Genomic DNA, 24429 nt, shown 5'->3' on the forward strand with positions numbered 1-24429 from the left:
TGAACACGCAGAGCCTTGATATGTTATTAGGTGTTGAAAATGGTAAAATATTAATAATTGAAATGTGGATGAATAATTGCAGTTTGTAAATAGAAAATACAAGGAAGATGATCCATTCCCAAAACAAATTGGAGGACACTGCCACATTGCAAAATTGGCATTTAATAATTCATCTTTTTATTATTGTTTTTGACTATAATTCCTTAGCATTATTATGGGTGGGTAAGTCATGAAATGCAAACGTCCCCCCCCCCCCCCGTCCCCATCCATGCCCAAAGGATGCTACTGATTTTTCCTGCCACTGTACCTGGTACAGATCTGAATTCTGTTTTTATTTCTAGGGATGGAAGACGCGAGTCTGTGCCTTGGAGTGTCCTCAACGGCACCTGAAGCTGAGCCTCACCTGAGCAGCCCGGTCCTCAATGGCCAGTATGCCATGAGCCAGAAGTTGCACCAGATCACTTCCCAGCTCAGCCATGCCTTTCCTGAGCTGCATCCGCGGCCCAACCCAGAGGAGAAGCCACCTGTAGCCCTTGAGGAAAAGACCCACGTACCCATGAGTGGGCAGCCCATGGGCAGCCAAATGGCCTTGCTGGCCAATCAGCTGGGCCGTGATGTTGACAACAGCCTCAATGGGCGTGTGGACCTGCAGCAGTTCCTCAATGGGCAGAACTTAGGCATCATGTCTCAGATGAGTGACATTGAGGACGATGCCCGAAAGAACCGGAAGTATCCGTGTCCTCTGTGTGGCAAGCGTTTCCGGTTCAACAGCATTCTCTCCCTGCACATGCGCACTCACACAGGCGAGAAGCCCTTCAAGTGCCCCTACTGCGACCACCGCGCAGCCCAAAAAGGAAACCTCAAGATCCACCTGCGGACCCACAAGCTGGGCAACCTGGGGAAGGGGCGCGGGCGGGTGCGTGAGGAGAACCGTCTGCTGCACGAGTTAGAGGAGAGGGCCATTCTGCGGGACAAGCAGATGAAGGGCAGCTTGCTGCAACCCAGGTCTGATCTTAAGCCCTTGGCACATGCCCAGCAGGCCCCATTGGCCACCTGCAATTTAGCCTTGCCCCCCAACCACAGTGTGCCCGACGTAGCCCACCCGGCACCGTCTCCCAAACCAGCCAGTCTACAGGAGGATTCGGTGACCCCGGCTGCGGGCTTCAGATGCACCTTTTGCAAAGGCAAGTTCAAGAAGCGCGAGGAGCTGGACCGCCATATCCGCATTTTGCATAAGCCCTACAAGTGCACATTGTGTGACTTCGCGGCCTCGCAGGAAGAGGAACTTATCAGTCACGTGGAGAAGGCACACATTACTGCGGAGTCGGCCCAGGGCCAGGGCCCCAATGGTGGTGGAGAGCAGTCGGCCAACGAGTTCCGCTGTGAGGTATGTGGCCAGGTGTTCAGCCAGGCCTGGTTCCTGAAAGGCCACATGCGCAAGCACAAAGATTCCTTTGAACACTGCTGCCAGATCTGTGGTCGGCGCTTCAAAGAGCCCTGGTTCCTTAAGAACCACATGAAGGTACACCTCAACAAACTGTCGGTGAAGAACAAGTCCCCCACCGAACCTGAGGTGTCTGTGCCCATGGGTGGCCTGTCCCAGGAGGCCCATGCCAACCTGTACTCTAGGTACCTCTCCTGCCTGCAGAGTGGCTTTATGGCCCCGGACAAAGCCAGCCTGAGCGAGCCCACCCAGCTCTATGGCAAAGGGGAGCTCCCAGCGAAGGAGAAGGAGGTTCTGGGAAAGCTACTGTCGCCCATTTCCAGTATGGCTCACAGTGTCCCGGAGGGAGATAAGCACTCTCTCCTGGGCAGCCTCAACCTTGTGCCACCACTAAAATCCAGCTGCATTGAGCGGTTGCAGGCAGCTGCCAAAGCTGCAGAAATGGACCCAGTGAACAGCTATCAGGCCTGGCAGCTCATGGCCAGGGGCATGGCCATGGAACATGGCTTCTTATCTAAAGAGCATCAGCTCACGCGCAACCACGAAGACACTTTGGCAAACGCCGGAGTTCTGTTTGATAAGGAGAAACGGGAGTACGTGTTAGTGGGAGCAGATGGCTCCAAGCAGAAAATGCCTGCTGATTTGGTTCACAGCACTAAAGTGGGCAATCAGAGAGACCTGCCAAATAAGCTCGACCCTCTAGAAGGCAGTCGGGAATTTTTGTCACACGGGCTCAACCAGGCGCTCGAATACAACCTGCAGGGTCCTGGGAACATGAAGGAGAAGCCCACTGAATGCCCAGACTGCGGAAGGGTGTTCCGCACCTACCACCAGGTGGTTGTGCATTCTCGTGTTCACAAGCGGGACCGGAAGAGTGATGAAGATGCTCTGCACGTGGGTGTGGGCGTGGGCCTGGAGGAGCGGCGTGGCTCAGGCAGCGACCAGGAGTCCCAGTCAGTGAGCCGCTCCACCACACCTGGCTCCTCTAATGTGACTGAGGAGAGTGGGGCTGGAGGTGGCCTGTCGCAGACCGGGAGCGCCCAGGAGGACAGTCCACACCCCTCTTCACCATCTTCCTCAGGTAGGTTGACAGGCAGAAAGTGAAAGGGCCCCGGCTAGGGCCCTGTCCCTGTCCGGACCTGCTTGGTCCTACATATCAACTTCAGGCCTTAAGATGGTTCTGAGGTCAGTGTGGCTGAAACCACAGAAGGTGGCAGGCTGGACGCTGGGGAGTGTCTCTTTGCTTCAGGATGATGCCCTGCTCCAAAGTCGGGACTGTCTTTTCAACCTTGATCCATGGCTACCAGTACAAGGCAGCTGAGCCTCCTTCCCAGTGGTAGAGATGGTGTCATGCTTTTTGATGGGGCACAGTTTACCCTTCCCCTACAGCTGTTCAGTTCCATTTGTCCTTGAAGCTGGTTCTTAGCTTTGTCTTTGGTACCCAGAAGTGCAGGCTTGGCTCCAGATATGGACGGGACTATGGAGGGTCTCCATGGCCTCCCCGTCACTGTATCCACTAGAGCTTTTAACTTGGGGGGTTTTCCCACAGCCTACCTCCCCAGGCCGAACCTATCTCTTGTGCCCTTCTGAAATTGCAGCCTGGCTCACCTGCCCCCAGAGCCACACTGCTTTCCTCTGCTGGGTTTAGTCAAGCACAGAGGTTTGAAAACACAGATGCATGGCTATGTGTCTTCAGCTGTACTGTGTTGCATGGGCGATACAGTTCTGGGGGTCTAAAATAGAAAGCAGAAAAATCTGTCATCAAAAATGTCTGTGAAATGCTGAAGCATCCTGGCCCTGTTTGAGGGAGAAAAAGAAAAAAAAAAAGAAAAGAGAAGGGAAAAGAATAGATATACTAGTCTAAGATGGTTAAATTAAAACCGCTACCTAACAGCAGGTAAGAGGTTGCCTTCATCCATATCTCCAAAGTCCCTTACTAATGGATAGTAAATTGAAAGTTATATCTCCAGCCCTTTATAAAGAAAGCACCTCGCTAATACTGTAATCATTCTACTGCCTAACAACAGAGGAAATCATGCCATAACAAATACCCTGTTACTAATGGCAACATTGATTTCTGCAATCAGCCATTAAGTCTAGAAAATGAAAGACAGTTTGAGGCACCTCGAGGCACTGCGTTGCCCACTGTTAAAGATGTGGCAGTGTGCTGCTGAGGGTCATTTTTTAAAAGTTTTTCTTTTCTCTCTTTGCATGCATGCATGCGTGTGCATGTGTGCGTGCATGTGAGAGTGTGTGAGTGTGTGTGTGTGTGTGTGTGTGTGTTTTCTCTGTTGGCTGTCATTTCCACCGTAGAGAGGCTATTCTCGGCTGTAGTTACTAACTAGATGCCGGTACACTTTGTTGTTATTCTTTCTCTTCAGCTTCCCTTTCTTCTACAACAAAACTCATACTAGAATGAAGTGTGTGTGTGTGTGTGTGTGTGTGTGTGTGTGTGTGTGTGTGTGTGTAGAGAGACAGAGTGTGTGTGTGTGTGAGAGCTTATTACAAGTCAGTAAAGAATTGTTAATACACATAAATCTGAACTACACATTCCAGAGATTCCGATAGCACTTAATGCTGCTGCTTAAATACCCATGAAACACACTGTCTGCTCGTGGAGTCCTGGACTCGCTGGCGATTTATTACTGACAAGATGCTTCGGGAGAGTCTAACAAGGATGTGAGGACCACGGGAGGATGAGGTCACACTGCGTGGAGGGGCCTTGTACGAGAAGGAAGTTGTGAAATTGCCCTTCCTGCCAGTGAGAGCTCTGTCAGGATGGGTCCCCACATGCGGGATGGTGAGCTCCAGGCTGTCTCGAGGGACTTTTCCCAACCTCTTGAAAAAGGATCTCTTCTTCAGGAAATGCCTTCTTCGCTGTTCTGAGGTTGGGGACCTACCAGGAGCAGGGGTCGGGAAACAGACTGGATTCCCTCAGTTTTTGGAGTGACGTGGTTTTCACGCTGACAGATTCCATTCCCTCTCCAAGACCTGCTAAAGCAAGAGGGTCTTAGCATAATATTCCAATACCAAACGTTCGGCTCTATTAATGACATGTTTACCATGGTTTTTTTTTTTTTTTTTTTTTTTTTTTTTATCACCTTCTGGCCAAGTGATAGCCAGCTGCTTGCTGCTTCCTCATCTCTAAAGACTCAGTGGGAAGAAAGAACGCACACCAAAAATCCAGCTTTATTTATTTATTTATTGCCTAAGAGAAGCATTGAGTTGGCATTAGCTCTCCACTTTATTTTCCCTGCTGAGGGATTTTACAATGGTGAATACTGAGTCTTTCATTTGGGGTTTGACTTCTTTGTTTTCTTCATATTCAAATCAGACCCTTTCATAATTTTCTGACTAAGGAGGGAAATGGATGGCAGAGCCACTCTGCAGCCCAAATCAGCTGCGTGTCTAAGGGCATTCAGGTTGTGCTGGGGTTTAGGATTCTCAACCAAATCTGGTTTGTTTTCTCCTCTTCTAACAAGAGTGACTTGTATAAAGTGTGTGATTCGAAGATGCATTTAAATAAAACTCTCGACACAATAGGTTTTTTTTTTTATTGTTACCTGTTAGAAACCTGCAAGGTGAAGGGGAGGGAAAAAATTTTAAGCCCTTAAGTAAAGAAAAAAAGTACTTATTAAGGCTTCTATTAAGAAATAACTGCAAAACACGGTCTTACAAATTTCTCAGACCGCATAACAATGTCACAAAACTTCATTTGCATGGGTTGATTCTTTTTTTGTTGAAAACTGGGTCAGTAGGGCCTGAGAAACTATTTTTTCTGATCTTAACCAATGAATTCTTCTTTATAAACCGCTGCTCTTAACATGATAGTAGTTCTGAATTCATCATAAAAAAAAAACCTTTTTTAGCAGAGCCTCTTAGAATAGATCTCTAGAAGAAGGCTTACAATGAGTGGCAGAGACGTCCTTTGTTATCTGATGTAATTCTTTGCAAAGGAGGATTGGGAACGGAGTGGCTGTTTAAAAATGTCTTGCTCAGACCGAGACGAAGAAGGGGTCAAGTTTGCAATCAAACAGTTATTGCCGAGATGGGCGACTGTCACTGGCTAGGCTAATGTGGGATGCAGCTGTTTCTTATGTGAGCAAAAGAATGTTTGAATCAGTGAACATGTGAAAATGATTCCAGTGAACCAGAAAATGTGTTTGTTCTTTTGCCTCTCCAAACTGCTGAGAACCAAGCTTAAGATCAGCCGCGAAAACTAGGACCTTGGACAGACGGAGGGGTCATGTTTTCTAACAGAAAAGCGGCAGGACTTGCCACGCAGATCACCTCCCCATCTCCCTTTGTTGTTGTTTGTTTGTTTATCTTTGACTCATTTATAATTTCTCACCATAGCGCATGTCGTTTGCGTCCGTGTGCATTGCAAAGCGAAACTATTTGGAGAGCATCAGCTTATAAATTTTACTCTTTTATGACATTTAGAGAGCGGGGCGGCTGTTCTGATGTCTCCTCATTTCCTGGCTTGCGTGCAAAAGCTCTGATGACATTAATCTCTGCATCTTTCCCTAAAACCTACCCCCCACCGCCCCAACCACCGATGTATCCTAGCTTTTGCTCTGAGTCAGAAAACAACAGAAGTCCTGTTTCTTCAGATTTTGCTTTGGAAATCATGCTTAGTATAATTAAAACTTAATGTACTAAGAAACGATACTGTTCATTATATCCAACAGGGCAGTTACCTTCCGAATTCCCATCATTTTGGAGTGGGGATAATTGAAGTGTTGATGGTGGGAAGGGGGTAATTGAATGCATTGACCCTCCGTTCATTAAATAAAGTCAGCAAAGTTGCGTGATCAATGGGAGCCAGGGAGAGAGAGATAGAAAGATGGAAATACCGTTAACCCCTACTTCTTCTGCTATAATGTTTTGAGTTGGACAGGGATTATTTGATCAGCTGGGCTAAAAGCCTTGGGGGTCAGTCTGCTTTTGTTGCTAGAATGCATTCCTGAGATGCTGTGCCTCCATCCCGCCTAGGCCCATTGACCACTGCATCGGAGGCCTTTATCCAGGACCCCCCACCCCCTGCGACCCACTGGTGATAGTGAGATGATAGATTTTCTTCCTTTCCCACCTTTTTTTTTCTCTTGTGATTCACCCTCCCTGCCCCCATTCGTGGTAACCATTGCCTGTTCTACACAAACAAATCCAAGCCCTCCAAAGATGATTTCAAAAACAAAAAAGAAAGAAAAAACATTCAAGTCTGAGGATTAAGATCTTCTTTTTTTCCCTCTTTTTTTCCTTTTTCTTTTCTTTCTTTTTCTTTTTCTTTCTTTCTTCTTTTTTTTTTTTGCTTGTGCATTCCAATTGTTCTTAAAATATTTGGCAATGTCAATTAGTAACTGAGCAGAGTTAGCTGATGAACACAATTTTCCAGTAGACTGAGCACCCTATTGTTGCCGAGCGAACAGCAGATTTCTGAGGTCATTATCATTCGCTGGTTGCTTGGCCCAGCTGCTTCCTGCTGCAAAAGCCAAACTTTATACTGGAGCTCGGGGATGGCTGCAGCAACAGGGGTCTGGGAGGGGGCGAGAGGAGCTGGCTGCAGAGCCGAAGACAGTCATTATCAGCAGAGGAAACAGAAAGCACAAGTTTGCCGGCTATTCCCGGAGAACCGTAGTATGGGGCTCGGCACCCAGTTCCATTGCCACTACCTTCCTCCTCCAGGAGCAGAGTTAAAGGTGGGGAGAACACCCCCAAGGCACAGTGTCTACCGACTTCTCGCAGAGCACAACTTTGCCAAACAATCACTCCATTTATAAACTCCTTAAGAATGTTTGACCTAACCAAGAGCTCGGGCGTAACTCCCCCATAAGATAGAGAAGACACTTCCATTTTCATTTTAAAAAGTCATTTTCAAGATGCTTTTAGCAACTTGAAAAGAGTAAACTCAAGGACCACAGGCAGGAATCAGCATGCAGTTCTCCAAAAGGGATCTTTGAACAGAAGGTGGTCTGAAATTCCTTGAAAAATAAAATTTCATACTGGGGACTCACTCCTGTGCCTGTTAGTTTTCTTCCTTTTGCTTCATCACCCTGACTCTTGCCCCCACCCCCACCCCCAATTTGCGAGCTGTTTCATGGCGAAGAAAAGCTGCACTTTTTTTTTAAAGCTCAGCTGTTAAAGCCGAACACCATATGCAGCCCTTCCGTCCCTGCCGTGGGAGCATGTGCAGGCGGCCACTGTGTTTGTGGAGATTTACGGAGGCCCAGCTTGTGTGTGCCAAAGCAGTGCCCAGGCAGACGCTGGCCAAGGTCCTTCTTCCAAGTCGATGATTTGGTGGCCACCCGCCTGGATGGATGTACTGGCTGAGACTCCTGGGGAATGTTAGAGAGGGCAAGGGTCAGAGGCCTGGGTGACCTCCCACAGTCCTTAGCTCTTCCACGTGGTCCTGGAATCGTCCATTCACCTGGAGCAGCTGGTGATGCTAGCTGACAGTCACTGGCAAATGCTAGTCACTTTGGGACCGTCACTTCATCTCCTCCCTCCTATGGGAGGTTGGATGCTTCCCAGGACTTCCTTTTAATAAACTTTCCATTCCAAGGTGGATGTTCATTGCTTTGTGTTTAGAAACGGCTATTTGCAGACACACAGCAACACCCTGGGGTTTCTGCTGTCTCCCTTGCCCCCTTGAAAGTGGCTGTAAACTCCACTTCCTTTGAGGCTAAATGCTGCTGTCCCTTAGCAACTCAGCAAGAGAAATGTGCTGCGAGCTCTGACAGGCTTCACACCGGAAGCACGGCAGAAGAGATCCTGCAAGGTCTTCAGTCTCCCTCCATACTTGTAGTCTTTGGACATCATTTAAGCCATGAAGGGTTGAGTTCCAGGCCTGCAACTGCTCAAAGCCCAGCCAATGTTCTGGTGATGGACTCACGTTGTTGGACACAGTTTGCCTGTATCCAGACGGGGGCTCCATGAGGCCATCCCCTCTTCCTCCTGGTGTGTTTCAAGGGGTGTTGCAGAACTCTGAGACACCCATGGTGCTCCACGATGCTTACTCATTTGAGAAGCGGAAGAGGTCTTTTAAATCCCAAATTAGTGACCATAAGCAAACACCGATGAGCAAAGGGCGGGTAACAATGAAGCAAAGAATTAAACTGTCACTCCTGAAAACTCAGGAGCTCAGATGGGAGTTTCTGATTCCCATCCTGGCTGCCACCACCTTTGGGTAGAAGGGGACTAGAGTTAGGGATTTGCTTTATATGTAGGCACGATGGGGCATTTACACTATGGTTTGTCCAGAAGCAGTACGGTCAGTTCAAGAGCTTCCTTTCATCCATTTCCAGTGTCTGTTGGTCAGTAAGAAATTCCTCCCACTGGGTACACTTTTCTTGGGCTGAACCGGTACAACATCTCTTTGCAGGGCTTCTTGGGGTCCTCCTCCTCACTCTTGCCCCTTCTTCCAGGTCGCTGATCCTTCGAATCCCTTCTTTGGACTGTTTTTTGCCTTGCATATAAGAAGAACATTTTTTTTTTTGGAAAGGAAGGCTGTAATGTATCTTAAAATTTACTTCCCTACCTGGGAGGGGAACAAGTTTCATGTGGCCCAAATTTAAGAAATTTGGGAGCAGGGCTAAGTTTCGAGTCCTCTGTTTTGCTGTGGAAGACTCCACTTGATTCCAGACTCCAGCCAGGACACTTGGGGATCTCAAGATGGAGACTGGAATTCATTGAGGAAACCTAACATTCTCGATGCCATTGTGTAAGAGTAGGTATTGAATGGTTTGGCCTATGAAGTCAGAGAAGTGTTTTGAGCACGGAGGTGGTGTAAATGCTGAGGTAAGGCTTTGAAACAATCATGGTAGTGGGTGATTGGCTCTTGGCACTCGCCTAATTCATGATGATGGCATTGGAACTTGTGCCATCTGTGAACCTGGGGTCTTCTGGTTACCCTCTCAGGCCCTTGCCACCCTTGTCGGCATCTGGCAGGCATTTCTCACCCTTGCCGAAGCTCTAAACATGACCTGGAAGGAAAATGGCTGGGGGTGACTGGAGAGTACACAGAGGAGCTCTCCAAGATGAACGGAGAGAGGAGGGTGGGCAGGCAGGTGGTGGGGGGACTTTGATCTCCCCAGGAATGATCACGGCTGCAGCTGAGAGGAGCCAAGGGTCTCCCTTGCCTCTTCCTGGCAGGATGGGATGATGGCAACATTTACTTAAGCTGTGGAGTCTGGCACAGCCGCATCCAGGCGCCATCTGGAAAGCCCTTCTCTGAAAGCCACAGACCCCCACTACAGGAACTCAGGGGAGCAGGACTTGGGCAGAGTTTGGGGATTTTTTCCCTTTAGGCACATCCTGAGCATCCAAGCACCTGAGTAGGCTGAGGCCCCTCTGAGACTCCTGTTGTTAAAGTGTGAGTTTTCCCTCTGTACCCCTCCGGTTCATTCTAGAGACTGATGTGGCTTAAGTTGGCTTTGTCAGGAGGGCACGTACTGTCCCGGCTGCCTCCCCACCTGTGTATTTGATGTGGCATGTTGCTTCCTGCCTTTATCCAACTATACTAGCTACATATAGACACACCGTGGGAAAACACGGCCCATTAATGTGATGGAAGTATGCCTCTCTAAACGACCTGGAGAAACAGGATCTAGAATCCAGTAGCTTGACTTATGACAGATAGGGCCAAACAAAGTATAGAGATCCGATACCCCCTTTCCCCTGGTATGCATCTCAAACCAAAAACCAAAACAGCAATGTCCTGAAACAAAATGAGCATCTAAACTTTGCAGCTGCTTGGTGGGTGGCTGGGGCTTCTCCAGGAGCCATGCTGAATGAAATCAAGGGGAGTGGTCTGGGTGTAATTCAGCTGGCTCGTGTTTGCGTTTTTTCCCTACCAAAAGAAAGTAAGGGCTTATCTTCTTGTGGGACCCATCTCTGTGTCTTGGTTGCTGTGCATGTGTGTGACATGTGGCATGTGTCTGAAAGAAGTGAGAGACACAGCACAAGCTGGCTCCTTGGCTATGCTGCCCACTACACCACGTGGTGGGGTGGGAGGAGCTTCTGCCGGAGGTGCCTGGGCAGAGTGCTCTCTCCGGTGAGGGTTTCGGAAAGTAGGTCATGGGTGTACTCCGTTTTCATAACTTGTCGCTCGCTTTCAAGGATCAGGGCGGTTTCTCACTCTCCTTGGGAGGGAGACAGTGCGTATGTCTGAGAACTCTTATCCTGTGTCCAGGGGCAAGGATGCTCCACAGAGAAGCACATTCATTCTCTTGTAGAGGCATCTTGTACAAATGGAATATGGCTCGACACTCCACTCATCTCTTTCCTGTTGTCTGGACTCAGGTCCAGAGCTATCAGATTCATAAGGAAACAGGTTCCCCCCCCCCCCACACACATGATGTTATCTTTTCTAAAGCAGCCTGTAGATGCTCGAAGCTCAGTGGCCTTTGTGTGTGATGTGTGGATGCCCCTTGCTATCTTCAGTTATCTGAGGGGCATTTTGGAGCCTTTCCCACCTGCCTATATTGAGCTCAGTATCTAAAGTGGGCCGTGGTTGTTCTTCTTGTAGAAGAACAAGTCAGATGCAGTTTTCTTTTTATCCATAAGAAGGTTTAAAATTTTGATATTTTATTTTATTTTATTTAATCCCCCCCACATTGGAAGTAATCTTCCAGTTTGCCTGTGGTGTGATGTCATGATCCCAGCTGAGGGAGGAGCCTCGGTCTGGTTTGTGTAATTCTCAGCTGGTTCTGAGCCCTCTGAAGTGATCTTTGCTCCTCAGTGAAGGAGGTTGGTGCTGTGTGCTGCTATTTTCTTTTTCTTTTCTTTTTTTTACTATAGACTAGTCCTTACTCACCTGGGATATTTAGAAGATACAGATAAATTAGAAAAAAATATCTTCTTGAACTAAGCGTGGTAGCTCATGCCTGTGAACCTAACACTCAAGACGCTGAGGCAGGAGGATCTTAAGTGTGAGGTCTACCTGTTGGTGATTCCAAGGTCAGCTTGGGCTACATAGCTGGACACTGTTTCAAAAACAGAAGCAAGCAAACAAACCAGGGCAATTTTAAATAGATATACTTAGAAACACTCAGGGCTTCATCCTGCAATCTGTTTATATGCCTTCCCGTTTTTTGGTATGCGCCTGACCATGTGGTTCCCGAAGGGGCCACATCATATTGTACAAAGTCCTGGACAAATCTTTCCTCAAGTACATGTTATACATTGAGTTCTGAGGGGCACATGGTGTCTGTAGTAAATGCCCAGTTTCGCCTTAAAGGGCACGATGATGTCTAATACAGCTTTTTAAATAAACAGGCAGTAGGGTCGACGTGTCTTATAGGCTATTGCATGCAGGCTGCTGCCCTATTGTGATACCTTTCCTTTAGTTTCATTTTTACTGTTTCCAGACAGGATCTTGCTATGTAGCCCAGGATGGTCTCAAACTTGCTAACCGCCTCTTCCACCCTCCCGAGTGCTATAACTGGATGTACGCACCATCGTGGCCAGCATGTTAGTTTTCTTTCCTTCCGGAGATCATCACAAAATAAATATGCTCTCTGGGGAGAAAGCAGAGATACAGAGAAGAAAAGGAAAGCAGAGGCTTGTTTTTAGTTTTCTCACTCCGAGAAGAAACATCCCAGGGACTTTTTTTTTTTTTGCATGTTTGTGTCTGGGTGGTTCCAATCATGTGTACAATTATTTCCTTAGGTGTAAGTGAGTCTGTGTTCCCTGGTAGGTGTCCCTGAGGCTGCAGATGTGTAACGCCCGGCAGTGTTCTATAAGGCCATAGCTAGAGACAGTTTCCATTCTGGAGATTTTTGTCTCGAGTAAATCCCTCCGGTGACTGTGAACTTGTCCCTTTTGCCAGGGTACTCCTTTGTTCACTTTCAGTGCATGCGTGCCTGTATTCTATCATTAATTCATCTGTTTTACTAATTCTGGTTCCGATGCAAAGGTGAGGAAAGAGAGAGCATTCTCAACCCACAGAGGCTCACACACAGTCTAAGAGGCAGACACCTGGAAGATGTTAGCGCTCCTGGAGCTTTTGGGGATCCTTGGTGTCCTGTTTGTACCCCTATGTCCCATGATGGTTAAAGAACCTTATGTATTACCTAAGTAGCTATTTATTTCAATAGGCCAGACAGGTCATGAACTCTCTATCCTCCTGCCTCGCCTCCCAAGTGCTGGGATTGTGGGCTTGCATCTCTTCATTTGGCTGCAGGTTACTTACCTAGCAGCGAAGAGCAGCTCATTCCCTCTGTAGAGCCTACCCAGTCTTGGCGGGGACAGAAGCAGGCAGACACGAAATAATCACTGAAGGCTGGGGGGTATATTCTGATGTTGGATTCAGGGAATGTAACCCATTATAGCAGGGAGGGTATGGTGGCAGAAGTGATCTGGTCCATGGCTAAGAAAGCTTGCTGTGCTAGCTTCTCACATACCATGTAGGAAGCAGAAGAGCTCTGTCACGAACAAGGCTCTCCCCCAGTGACCTGCTTCACCAGTGAGGCTCCAACTCTTAAAGCTTCACAGCCACCCAGAACAATACACTAACTGGGTACCAAGCTGGAGGGATTTCCATGCTCAAATCATAGCACACAGACTTTTCCCTGCCCCTACCAGTCCCTGGCTGTGGTGCTTTCTCCTTGGCCGCGAAGCACAGGGTAAATCGGTCTTGGTACATCTGTAAGAAGGCATTGGAGAAAAGTATGGTTTCTGAGGAAGCCTCTTGAAAGGCAGGGGAGCGCAGGGCAGGACAGGCACCTCAGCAGGGCTGCCTATCATTTTTTTTTTTTTTTTTTTTTTTGGTTTTTGGAGTGAGAGCAGCACAGTAGAGATGAGTGTATCCACACAGGATGGAGAGGAAACTCCAGGATTTGTCTCAGCCTTTGTCCATGGTGTCATTTTGGTTTCTGACTCATGACCTGAGCAACTGTCAGACTGTGGGGTGGGTGTGAGCTTGTCACTGGGAGCTTAAGTAAGCACCCCTGAAAAATTGCATGGCTTCATACTCAGATGTATGCTTGCTTGTACAGGCTTTGTCCATTTGACCCAAACGGACCTTCCTTTACCTAGAAACTGTGCACACCTGCTCACAGGGGCTCTCGTGAGCTCTGCGTCAGATTGGTGCTCTGCATAACACCCCGATGGCATGCCAGCAGAAGGCATGGTTGAGGATGCTGTTGTCCTTCTGTGGGAGCAGGAACTGCACAAGGTCTCATAAGAGACCTGTGGAAACAGATACTGTCTGCACTCAGTGTTCCTTAATGGTACTCGTTGTCTTCTCTTGAAATATAACATTACAGGCCTGACTCTGGAGAAACAATGAAATACACTTTTCTAACATTTAAGAACCATCTTGGGGCAACCAGGTGGTTCAGTGGCTAAGGGTGCTTGAAGCCAAGTCTGATGACCTGAGTTATTTTCTTTTTAAAGAACGAAGGGGAGAACCGATTCTTGCATGTTGTTTTCTGACCACTGTGTACACATACACACGCTCACATGTGTATGTACACACAAACACACACACACACACACACACACACACACACAAATGAAACGAAACTGGATGTGGTAGCATTTAATCCCAGCTCTCGGCAAAACCAGTCTGGTTTACATAATGAAACCCTGTCCCAGAAACAATAAAACAACAAGAAAGGAAAGGAAAAGATAGGCCGCAACTCAAAGCAGAAAGCACACACCTCACTCTGAAACCTGGCCCTGGTCTTCTGGTTCGGGCCACCCTACTGGCCTGCAGGAATAGCTCATCCCGAGTCTCTGTGCCTCAGCTTATTCGACTTCATTTTGAAGTTGGGATGGGAGTGGACAAGAGTGAGATCCCTCCCAGTGTTCACGTTTCATGTCTCCCATCTTCTCCCACTGCCCCTCTCCTCCCTCGTACTATTTGAATATGCAGTGACCCCACTGAATCATGTATTGGGACTTAGTTGCCCTCTAATGGGTTTTCAGGTGTGATTGAATTCTGAGGGTTCAGATTTTAACCCTTGATGGATCCATATTGCACTGGGATTACTGGGAGGTGTTTCAAGCAATCCTTCCCAGGGACCTATAAATCGGTCTCCCCTTCTTATCAGGTCCATGTGACAAACCAAAGTACAATCCCACCAAAGCTCACCCTGGGCAAGCCGTGTGAGTTTGTTGGTCTTTGGTTACAGAGCAGCAATGAAGAGACATTGGCAGAAGCATGGCCGACCCCCAAAGCAGCCCACCGCTTTGCATGAAAAATGGTTGTCTTGGTTAGGATTCTTATTCCTGTGAAGAGATGCTGTGAGCACAGTAACTCTTATAAGGAGAGCATTTAATTGGAGTGCCTTACAGTTCAGAGGTTTAGTCCATTATCATCATGACAGGTGTAGGCAGACATGGTGGTGGCTGTGTCTTGACTTGCAGGCAATAGGAAGTCAACTGAGACACTGGGTGGTATCTTGAGCACAGGAAACCTCAAAGCCCGCCCCCACAGGGACACACGTCCTTCAGCAAGGCTGTACCCACTGTAACAAAGCCACACCTAACAGTGCCACTCTCTGTGAGACTGTGGAGGCCAATTACATTCAAACTGCCATAGATGGCCCCACCATAGTCACGTAGATAGAGGCCTGCTGCAATTAACTTTACTTGATCTGTATTCTCTGGTACCTCCTGAGACCCTGAGGGCCAATGTAGTTAGTGCAGAACCTTAGAAATGGCTGGGAGGGTGTGACAGGAAACTTAAGTGAGGGTCCCAATGACCTTCTCACACCTTATTTAAGGGAATGTCACAGTCCTGTAGGCACAGCTGCTCTGATAAGATGACAACCATTTCTGGAAGGATGATCTACAACGGAAGTGGCAAAGGTTGGAGGTGGAGGAGGTGGAGCCTGGTTTCAGGAAGGAGGTTCACTGGAGGTATATCCTTGGGGTTGCTTCTTGCTAGAGCCTCTTCCTTTACATCCCTTTTCCTCTGCTTCTGGCTTCTGGGGTGTAAACCAAGATTTCCCACCATGCCCCCACCCCATGCTGGACTGAAACTCTCTGAACCCTTGAGCCCTTCAGTTCTTTTATGTCAGGCCCTCGGTCACTGTGAAGAGAAGCCTTCTTCACTTCCCCAAAGCTGTCATGGTCAGAGTATAAACTCCTCTACAGTGTCATTTCCTGTTGGGCTCAGTAGAGGACCAAGGTTTCCAAAGTCTAACGGTTTATAGATCTGAACTTGGTTTTTATTTATTTATGGGGCATGTGTGGAGATGTTGAGACAGAATCCTGCCAAGACAGAGTAACCCAAGTTGGCCTCCAGCTTGAGGCTCCTGAATACTGGGTTTATTGCTGTGTGCCAGCACATATGGGTTCTTCTCACTGATATTTATGTCTAAATCCCATTAGATCATCCCTGGTTAGCAGGAGGGCTGAGGCGACCCCTTCTGACTCTGTTCCCATTGGGGTCTTTCCACCTCTCAGCCCTCCAACACTCCAGGAAGCAGAACTCTGCAGCTGTGTAGGCTCCATGTTCTCCCAGCCTGGCTGTAGGATGTTCTTGCATTGGGGATTATACCATTGACCCTTAAGAGTTATCTGGACCATCAAAGGCTCCTCAGCCTCTCTGTGTTCCTTGTCAGTGATGGCACTTGTCCGTCTGTGGCTCAGCATAGACTGAGCACAAGAAAACATTCCCTTGAATGGAGTCTGTGATTGGGGTGAAACGGAGACACATCCAGCTGGTCGGTCATTGGTGGTTTTCACAGCACCAGAAGACTGGCCTTGAAGATTTAGACTCACTGGATCTGATGACCTTAGCCTGTGATGCTGGAAGAACAGTGGAGTAGTTAGCATCTTCCGTGTTCCTCAGGCACTGTCTCCTTCTCCTCCTAGTATCAAACAGGCTGCCAGAGCTCATACTTCATACCCAAATACTACCAAACAGAAGAATACTCATTTATAGGGGTTTAGTGAAGTCTTTTTAAAAGGTTACTTTAAAAAATGTATATGTGTGTTTGTCTGTGTTGGGGTATGTGTATATTAGTGCAGTCCTCACAGAGACCAGAAGGGGGCATTGGATCCCAATGGAGCTTGAGTCACAGGCAGTTCTGAGTTTCTGGAAACCAAACTCCTGTCCTCTGTAAGGGTAAGATGTGCTCTTCACCATGAGCCATCTCTCCAGCCCCCTAATAGCATCTTGAGTATGTTTATGTCCCAGAGCAGTAGTGTGCCCATTCTTGACCCGGAAGCCCCAGTTGGCTGGTGTCAGGGATGGGATGTGGGGAAGCATGGAGCCTGAGCAAACATACAGTGTGTGGAGTACGATGGCAGTCAGTAGTGTGGAAGTGTGGTAGTAATGTAGTAGAAGAAGAAGAATTTGCTCTCTTGTTGGAGTCGACTGGGACATATGTAATGGGGCTAAGCCTGTATCTGAATATCCTTTGCTTTGTGCATATTCAGTTTTTTGTTTTTGGTTTTTTTTTTTTTTTTTTTTTTTTTGGTTTTTCGAGACAGGGTTTCTCTGTGGCTTTGGAGCCTGTCCTGGAACTGGCTTCTTGTAGACCAGGCTGGCCTCGAAACTCACAGAGATCCGTCTGTCTCTGCCTCCGAGTGCTGGGATTAAAGGCCGTGCGCCACCACCGCCCGCTCCGCATATTCAGGTTTTTAAAAGTAATATCAGTTTCATCTTATCCTGGAAAGGACAATGATGCCACTAAGGCAATCCATCTGTCCTTCCGAAAAACCACTCTGCGCCCAACACTGTCACCGCTATTTTGGCAGAAGGAAGGGTAGAGGTGACAGTCTGCTTCTGTGGAATAGCGGGTCTGACTCGAGGAATGGCCACGAACAATAGTTGTTCGTGGCCATTTTGGGCCCCGTTGGGGTGGTAGAAGTAGAGGAAGAGCCTGATGACTTCCCCTCCTTCCACCTCCTTATTCTCTGCCTCCTGTCCATGTAAAGTCAGTGATCCCAAATACGCATCTGCCTTAGGTGACGGCGCTGCAGGCTCACGAGGAGTTCGGGGTTGTCCCTAGAAACTGGGCGGAGGGAGGTGAGGTCTGGCTTCCGAGGAAGTTTTTACCCACATTAGGCTCTTAACCCCAGGGGTCAAGTGGTGTCTCACAGTCTGGAGCTGAAGGAGGGGTTGCCGGTAAACTGAGGCTCCAGGAGGTTGAGTGGCTGTAGAGCCATGGTGCCTCTCACATTGCAGCGCAGTCCAGCTGGGAAGGAAGTCAGGTCAGCAGCAGATGGGAGCTTGAGGCTCCTAGCAGAGCAGGCTGTCGAGATGGCTGTCGCTGCTTCCCTCCGAGTGTCCCTGTGGGGTTGTCCTCTTGTGGCTTCTGAAGATGAAGAGAGAAGACAGCGGTGTTGGTTCTGCTCATCACAGGCTGACTAGGAACCACTTAGGCATCACACTTAGACTTGAAGCCACCCCCCCCCCCCCAAAATCCCAACGACTGCTCAAAGCCACCAGCTCAGTGTGTCCCTCATGGCTCAACACAGGGAGGGGGAAAGGGATTCAGCTCCTCCGAGGGTCGCAGGACCATGACCCGGTGGACTCCTGGTCGTCTACCGTGTGTGAGGTTTATGAAAATCCAGTTTTCTCATGTCTTCACACGACAGCGTCCTTGTTGGATCCTTTGCATACCCTTTGTGGCCCTGTGTAAGTGGAGGGGCGGGACACAGTGAGTGACGCAAAATGCTCACATCAGCCTTGTCTGGAAGCCAGCTCTCTGCTGCTCCAGCCCCTTTCTGAAGAAGGGCACCCCACTGACAGGTGGGCGGGAAGAGAGAGGAGGCTCTAATCCTTCTAGCAGGGTCAGCCCCGTACTCTGAGGTGTAAATTAAGAGGGCAGACTCATCTGGGAATACTTCCAGGGGAGGGATGGGCGCCTTTGTTGTCTAGCTAGCCTCTAGGCACCATGGGCTCTGAACCAGGCAACCACTTCACACTGACCACGCTAAGCTGGAACACTCTGGGCTGTGCCTTGGACCTTGGCCTTCTCAAGGTTGCCTGTAGGGCCAAAAGCGGAACTCCTCTCTGGGGATAGGAGTGGATTTACCATGGTGGGTGGAAGAAGATGATTAGCTGGTTCTTTCTGTGTGTGTGTTTGTGTGTGTAGATATTGGGGTGAGTGTGTGTGCATCTTGGGGCAATAGTATCATACTTATCTGTAAGTTGGCTTAACTCTTTAGAGACTGTACTAGGGTCCCTGTAAGTATGGGGTGTTTAAGTATGTGTTGGGGTATATGACTTGGTCTGGGAGCAGAGGCCCCCACACTGATATGGATTGTAAATATCAATATGGCCCTGTGGCTGTCATGGTGGGTGTTAGGAGTGTGAATATGTAGGATGCATGGGGTTTAGGGTACTATATATGTTTGCTGATACGTGGGTTCATAAAGGGTTTATGTATTGAGATACACATCATGGTATGTGGCTGTGTGTGTTGGCATAGGTATGTGTTGTGTGCTCTGTTGGGTGACTGACTATATTGGTGTGTATTTATGCTTTCGTAAAGACGAGCATATTGGGATGTATGGATCTGCACACATGTGCCTCTGTATGTGTAGATCACACGAGGGCTTCTTATTGGGAAGGTGGGCTTGGCATCCCTGGTACGAAATAAATGACTTCAATCATTTCTTTAAGGCCCTGCCTCTTCCCAGAAGCTCAGAGCATTGTGAATGGGGGCTTTTCCTTTTAGTCTGGCTCAGCTTCAGGCAGGTGTGGCTCTGAGATTCCACTTGGCATTTACAAAATGCACTGCTTTCTGGCAACTCACCACTAGGTCTTATGGAACATCAAGGTCTCTTGGTAGAAGTTGGAGTTTGAGGTTCTGAGATTCCCTGACAAAGACCTCAGCCAGCCACATATGAGATGAAACTGTGACTTGCTCAGCTCAAAGCAGGATTGGATGCCCCTCCCGCACTTCTCTCTAGGTAACAATGTTTCCCTTCTCAGTGTGAAGCCTGGTACTATCAGAAAGCAATGGGTTATGGTGACCTCAGCCAAGCTTGTCTCCAGGTGCATGGGCGTTTCTGAGGTCTCAGTTAGGTACAGGGCTATGGCTCTGGAGGCAAGCCCTCAGCATCTGTGGGACACCCCCCCTCCCAGACAGCGATGACCTCCTCCTGTCATGGTGACCGTCTCTCCAGGAGCCTCTGTGATGCTCTGAAGGTTTTCTCTCCTTCCTTTTTCCTAGAGGTCAGGGTCCCAGTTAGAGGCCAGAGTGATGCTCCAGAGCCCTTAGGTGTCACCCCACACCCCTGATCTGTAAGGGAAGCAAGACCTACACGGAGCATTTTGCCAGCCCTAGAAAAGGACTTTGCAGCATCTTTCAGTTCAGGTGGCTCAGGTCTGGAGCCACAGTGGTTGGTGTAGGTGCAGCCCTGAGGGGGTAGAACATGAGCCTTGGGAACTTGTCACAAGGCTGGGTCTCCAGAATGACCAAACAATGTTTTGGTCTAGCCCAGGAATTCTCAACCTGTGGGTGGTGACCCCATTTGGGGGCTGAATAACCCCTTTTACAGGGGTCATATATCAGATACCCTGCATATCAGATATTACATTATGATTCATAACAGTATCAAAATTACAGTTATGAAGTAGCAATGAAAATAATTTCATTACTGCTTGTCGTAGGGGGTTATCACAACATGAGGAACTGTATTGAAGGGTCTCAGCATTAGGAAGGCAGAAAGTCAGTGGTCTCACCAGATCTCAGGGCACCAGGCTCCTGAAGGTCAAGGTCAAGAGGCTCTGTGTTCACAACACAGGCCTTTAGAAATGTCATAAAGAAATTTCTATCATGGGACAGAATATGGAGGGTCAGGGCAGCCATGCATCAGCCAAAGGCTTTCTGGAGGTCTCCCGGAGCCAGAGACAGCAAGTCAGCCCTGGTTCTGCTGGGATTTGGTGATGCTGGGCACTTAGGGATTCACTGTCATTTGGCACTTAGAGGAGAGAACACTGCCATGTCCAATGGGCTGGACAGCTCTGGGTAACAATGGCAGAGAAGGGAGATGATGACTGATCAGGGAGGGCTGGTCCTTCCAAGGAAGTCATTTTCCCTGGTCTGAGCTCACTGCTGGGAAAGCCATGCTTTGTGTGGACTCAGCGTGAACTGTGACAGCTAAAGGTTCCCAGGAATTGAGACAGAACATAATAGAAGTCCTAGGGATGGTCGCAGTCTGGAGCACAGGAGCTGTCAGGAAGCTAGTGAGGCGTGACACTGGCCAGGCCCCGGAGCCAAGTCCTTCCTTGCCTAGAACCTTGTGGTACTCCCCAGCTTTTGCTGTGGGGTCAGTTCTGTGGCAATGAAGCCCCATAGCCACGTGCCATCCTATCCCCCTCCCGAGGTCCCTCTACTGACTCTGTCACATAGAAACATCCCCATGGTGGACCTTCTAAATGACTGTCAATCTACCGTACATAGCTTTGTTTTTCTTTTTTAAACAGGGGTCTCCCTTTATAGCCTAGGCTGGCTGGGACTTGCTGTCCTCCTGCCTCTGCCTTCTGAGTGATGAAATTGCAGGTGTGTGCCTCTATGGCGCTGGTGTTCTGGGGTGGAGACTAAGAGCAGGGTGGGCACACCAGACCCCAGAAGTTCAGAATGAGCCCCACTGTCATTTCCTCTGCTTTTGTTTGAAGCCTTGGCAGCAGAACCTAGGCTTTTGCACATGCCTAACACGTGCTCTACCACGAAGCTCCAAGCCCTGTCATTTTTGCTCCTCCTGTCTCTTCCTCTCCAATTTCGGAATTGCAGGTGTGCTTGGCTACCCCAGGGGTTCTGTGTCTTAGTGGCGGTTTACTATGACACCCCAAATTTTCCTGTGCTGTTTAGAAATGGAATTCCAGGTTGGCTCAGTGCTGAGACCAAACAGAGGAGGACCCGATGGTCTAGTCTGATGCTGGGGACACAGTTTGATTCCTAAGAGCCACACCCTGGGCTGGGGGAAGGAAGACAAAGGGAAGGACCCAGCAAGGCGGAGCCAGTGTCAGCAGAGCTCACAGACTAAGCAGCTAGTTGGCCAGCATCAATAGCTGCTAATCTGTGCACGCTGTGGACTGACAGCCACACTAGGCACATCGTGCATTCCTTCCCCATCTAATTTCAGCCTGTTGCTGTGATGAAACACTCTGACCAAAAGTAACTTGGAGAGAGAAGGGTTTCCTTCAGCTTGTGCTTCCAGGTTACAGTCCATCACTGAGGGAAGTCAGGGCAGGCTCTCAAGCAAGAACTGAAGTAAAAACCCTGGAGGAACATTGCTCACTTACAGGCTCACCTTCAGCTAACTTTCTTAGACAGCCCACAACCGCTTGCCTAGGGATGGTGCTGACCACAGAGGGCTGAGCCCTCCCACTTCATTCATCAGTCAGTACGATTTCTAACAGTCATAACCACTGGGAAATCTGATTGGGGCAATTCCTCTGCCCATGTGACCCTAGGTTGTGTTGAGTTGACAATAAAACTAGCCAGCCCACATCTCCAAAACCTGGGCGAAACACTACACTAAGCCATGAATACCACTGTCGAAACCTACTTGTGCCTGCATTGCTTTCCTGGGGTTCTCAACTGGCTCTGGCAGGGCTTGGTATCTCTTAGTGGAGGAAGCAGAGGCGGAAGGAAGGTGACCAGGCAATGAGATACAGAATGTAGTCATGCAAAGAGTCAGTGAGCAACGGGAGACAGAGTAGAGCAGTGTTTTGGTGGCCTTGGGTACCAAACTCTCCTCTATCCTGGTGGAGACAGATGGTGAACACTGAGGCCAGCAGGGAGGTGGGACACAGGGAGCTTGGCTTGTGGTAGCGGTGCAGGAGAGGATAGATTCATGTCCGCTGGGGATTTAGTGAGGCCATAAATGCTGGCATTGCTTGAGGTGCCTTTGGGCCTCCCTGTCCTGATACCTGATTGATCCAGGTCTTGTGATTATTAACCCAGGGCTTGTAGGATTATTGTCAGGTCCCCTGACACCTCTAGAGAATCCCCATACCACTCATAGGAGGATGAGCTCCATGCCAATCATTGATTCCCTGGAGGGTAGAAAGGAGCAGATAGCTGAGGAGAGCCAGGGCTATCTGGGGCCTTGTAGGAAACACCAGTGAGGACAAGGGATGTTGGCCGCATCACGATTTTTGTAGAAGCCCTGTGGGACATTTGCTTGAGAACAAGAAGAAGTCCACCTGGGCTTCCTGCCAGCTCATGAATGGTCAGTTGTGTTTGGAGGCAGCAGTCAGAACCAAACATCAACAAGTCCATAATTTCACTGCTTTATTTATAAGACCCCAAATGAGCTTATTTGTGCTGGCCCAACTGGGAGTCTTGCTTCAGACAAGCCCTCCAATGCTTTAGCTGCTTCCTGGGTCTGAGCCTCGTACCTGTGGCAGCCCAGATCCCATGTAGCAACATCATTGCAGCTAAGAGGGTGCAGCTGCCAAGCACCTTCTCCTTGCTGTTACTCACCCAGCTGTTTAGAAAAGGAGAGAGTCTTTCTAATCAGCCATATGGCGTGCAGTTTTATTTGCCTTGGTAAGTTAAAATGCACATTATTGGTCAGCATCCTGCATGCAAATTTTGACATTGCATTCCAGGAGTAACTCGCAGAAGCAGGGCGGCTGCAGGTCGGATCTGTGTAATTACATTGCTTTACCGGCTTGTAACACTGCCATCCCTAACTACTCTCGGTATCTCACCGCGACGGCTGCCCGGGGATATTGCTTCACAACGCCTGTAGCTGGAGAAAGATTATGTAAACACGGCATGCGATCTCCAAAGTGAGTAATGAAGTTGGGTACTTGTTGCAGAAATTAATAAATGGCTGGTTTACATGTGACAAAGGAGTCTCCTGTGTGCTCACCAAGTCACCGGTATGGTGATGGATAAGTGCAGTACCAGCCGTGGTCGACGGGGGAAATCCATCCTTGGCTGGATTGAGAGCATCACAGGGATGATTCTGGTCCAGGCCCTTAGCTTTCCACTTGACAAATCGAAACTCCTCGTAAATACATCTCTCTCCTCCTGGTGTTTGTCAGTCTATGCCCACGTTGCAAAGGATAGCCTGTCAGCCATGCCTCTGCTGTCCCGCTTCAGGACAAAGCTGCAGATGGCCCTACACCAACATTATTACCCCCTGTATGCTTGTGGTTCTCAGGAGGAGATGGGTACACCGACCTCTCAGCATCTTTAGAGAACGGGTGGCTGGGCAATGGGGCAACTGGCTGGGTTCAGTTACCCCAAGAAGCAGAATGTCCCCCTCATTTTGGCCCCACATGCCACATAGCCACAGGGGACAGAGCTCAGGCGAGGGGACTTCCCTCATCTTACTGCTACAGTGCAGAAGGCTTCTGAGGACAAACCCCATCCACCCTGCAGAATTCTCTGGGTCCTGGGGACTGTCTTGTCATGAACTTTGGACTCTGTTGTGCCCTGTTTCCTGTCTCTAGTCCCAAGTCCCCTTCATACTCCTACAAGTGTGCTCTGCCTCATGGTGCTCCCTTCACACACGCCTGAGAATTCACATTGTTCTCTAGTACTGGGGAGTAAGCGCAGGGCCTCATGAGTGCAAGGGCCCAACCGCTGAGCCACCTACCTTCCAGCCCTCCTCCCTTTTAAGTTTTTGTTTTGATGCAGTCTCAGTAAGTTGCTCATCCTGACTTTGAGGTCGCTCTGGAGTCCAGGCTGGCTTAGAACTTGCCATATTCTTGTCTCAGCCTGGGATTCCAGGCATGCACTCACAATTAAGCCCAGCCTAGATATTTTTTTTAAATAAAATAAGGGCATGTGATGTGTGATGTGTGAGGTAGAAAGCTAAAGCAGGGCTATCCTGTAAGCTCCACGTAGCGCTCCAGACCATGCAGAGTTCTGGGCCCTATAATATTTTCCCTATTTCTAGACTGGGGGTCCCCCACCTTCCTAATACCTCCATCTTCCTAATAGTGGGACCTTTTAATATAGTTCCTCATGTTGTGTTGTCCCAAACCGTATAATTATTTTGTTGTTACTTTGTAATTGTGATTTTGCTACTGTTATGAGTTATAATGTAAATAT

General features: G+C 48.7%; 1 protein-coding gene across 1 annotated transcript in view; it reads left to right on the plus strand.

Annotated features, from left to right (window-relative positions):
* Positions 1-343: 343 nt before the first annotated feature.
* Positions 344-24429, plus strand: part of Znf536 (zinc finger protein 536) — a 248580-nt gene continuing 224494 nt past the window's right edge. The window contains exon 1 of the mRNA XM_038338345.1: positions 344-2525. Coding sequence (XP_038194273.1) covers positions 344-2525 — 2182 coding nt within the window. The remainder of the gene's footprint in view (positions 2526-24429) is intronic.

This window comes from Arvicola amphibius, chromosome 8 (assembly GCF_903992535.2).
Source record: "Arvicola amphibius chromosome 8, mArvAmp1.2, whole genome shotgun sequence".
In the NCBI taxonomy this organism is placed as follows: Eukaryota; Metazoa; Chordata; class Mammalia; order Rodentia; family Cricetidae; genus Arvicola; species Arvicola amphibius.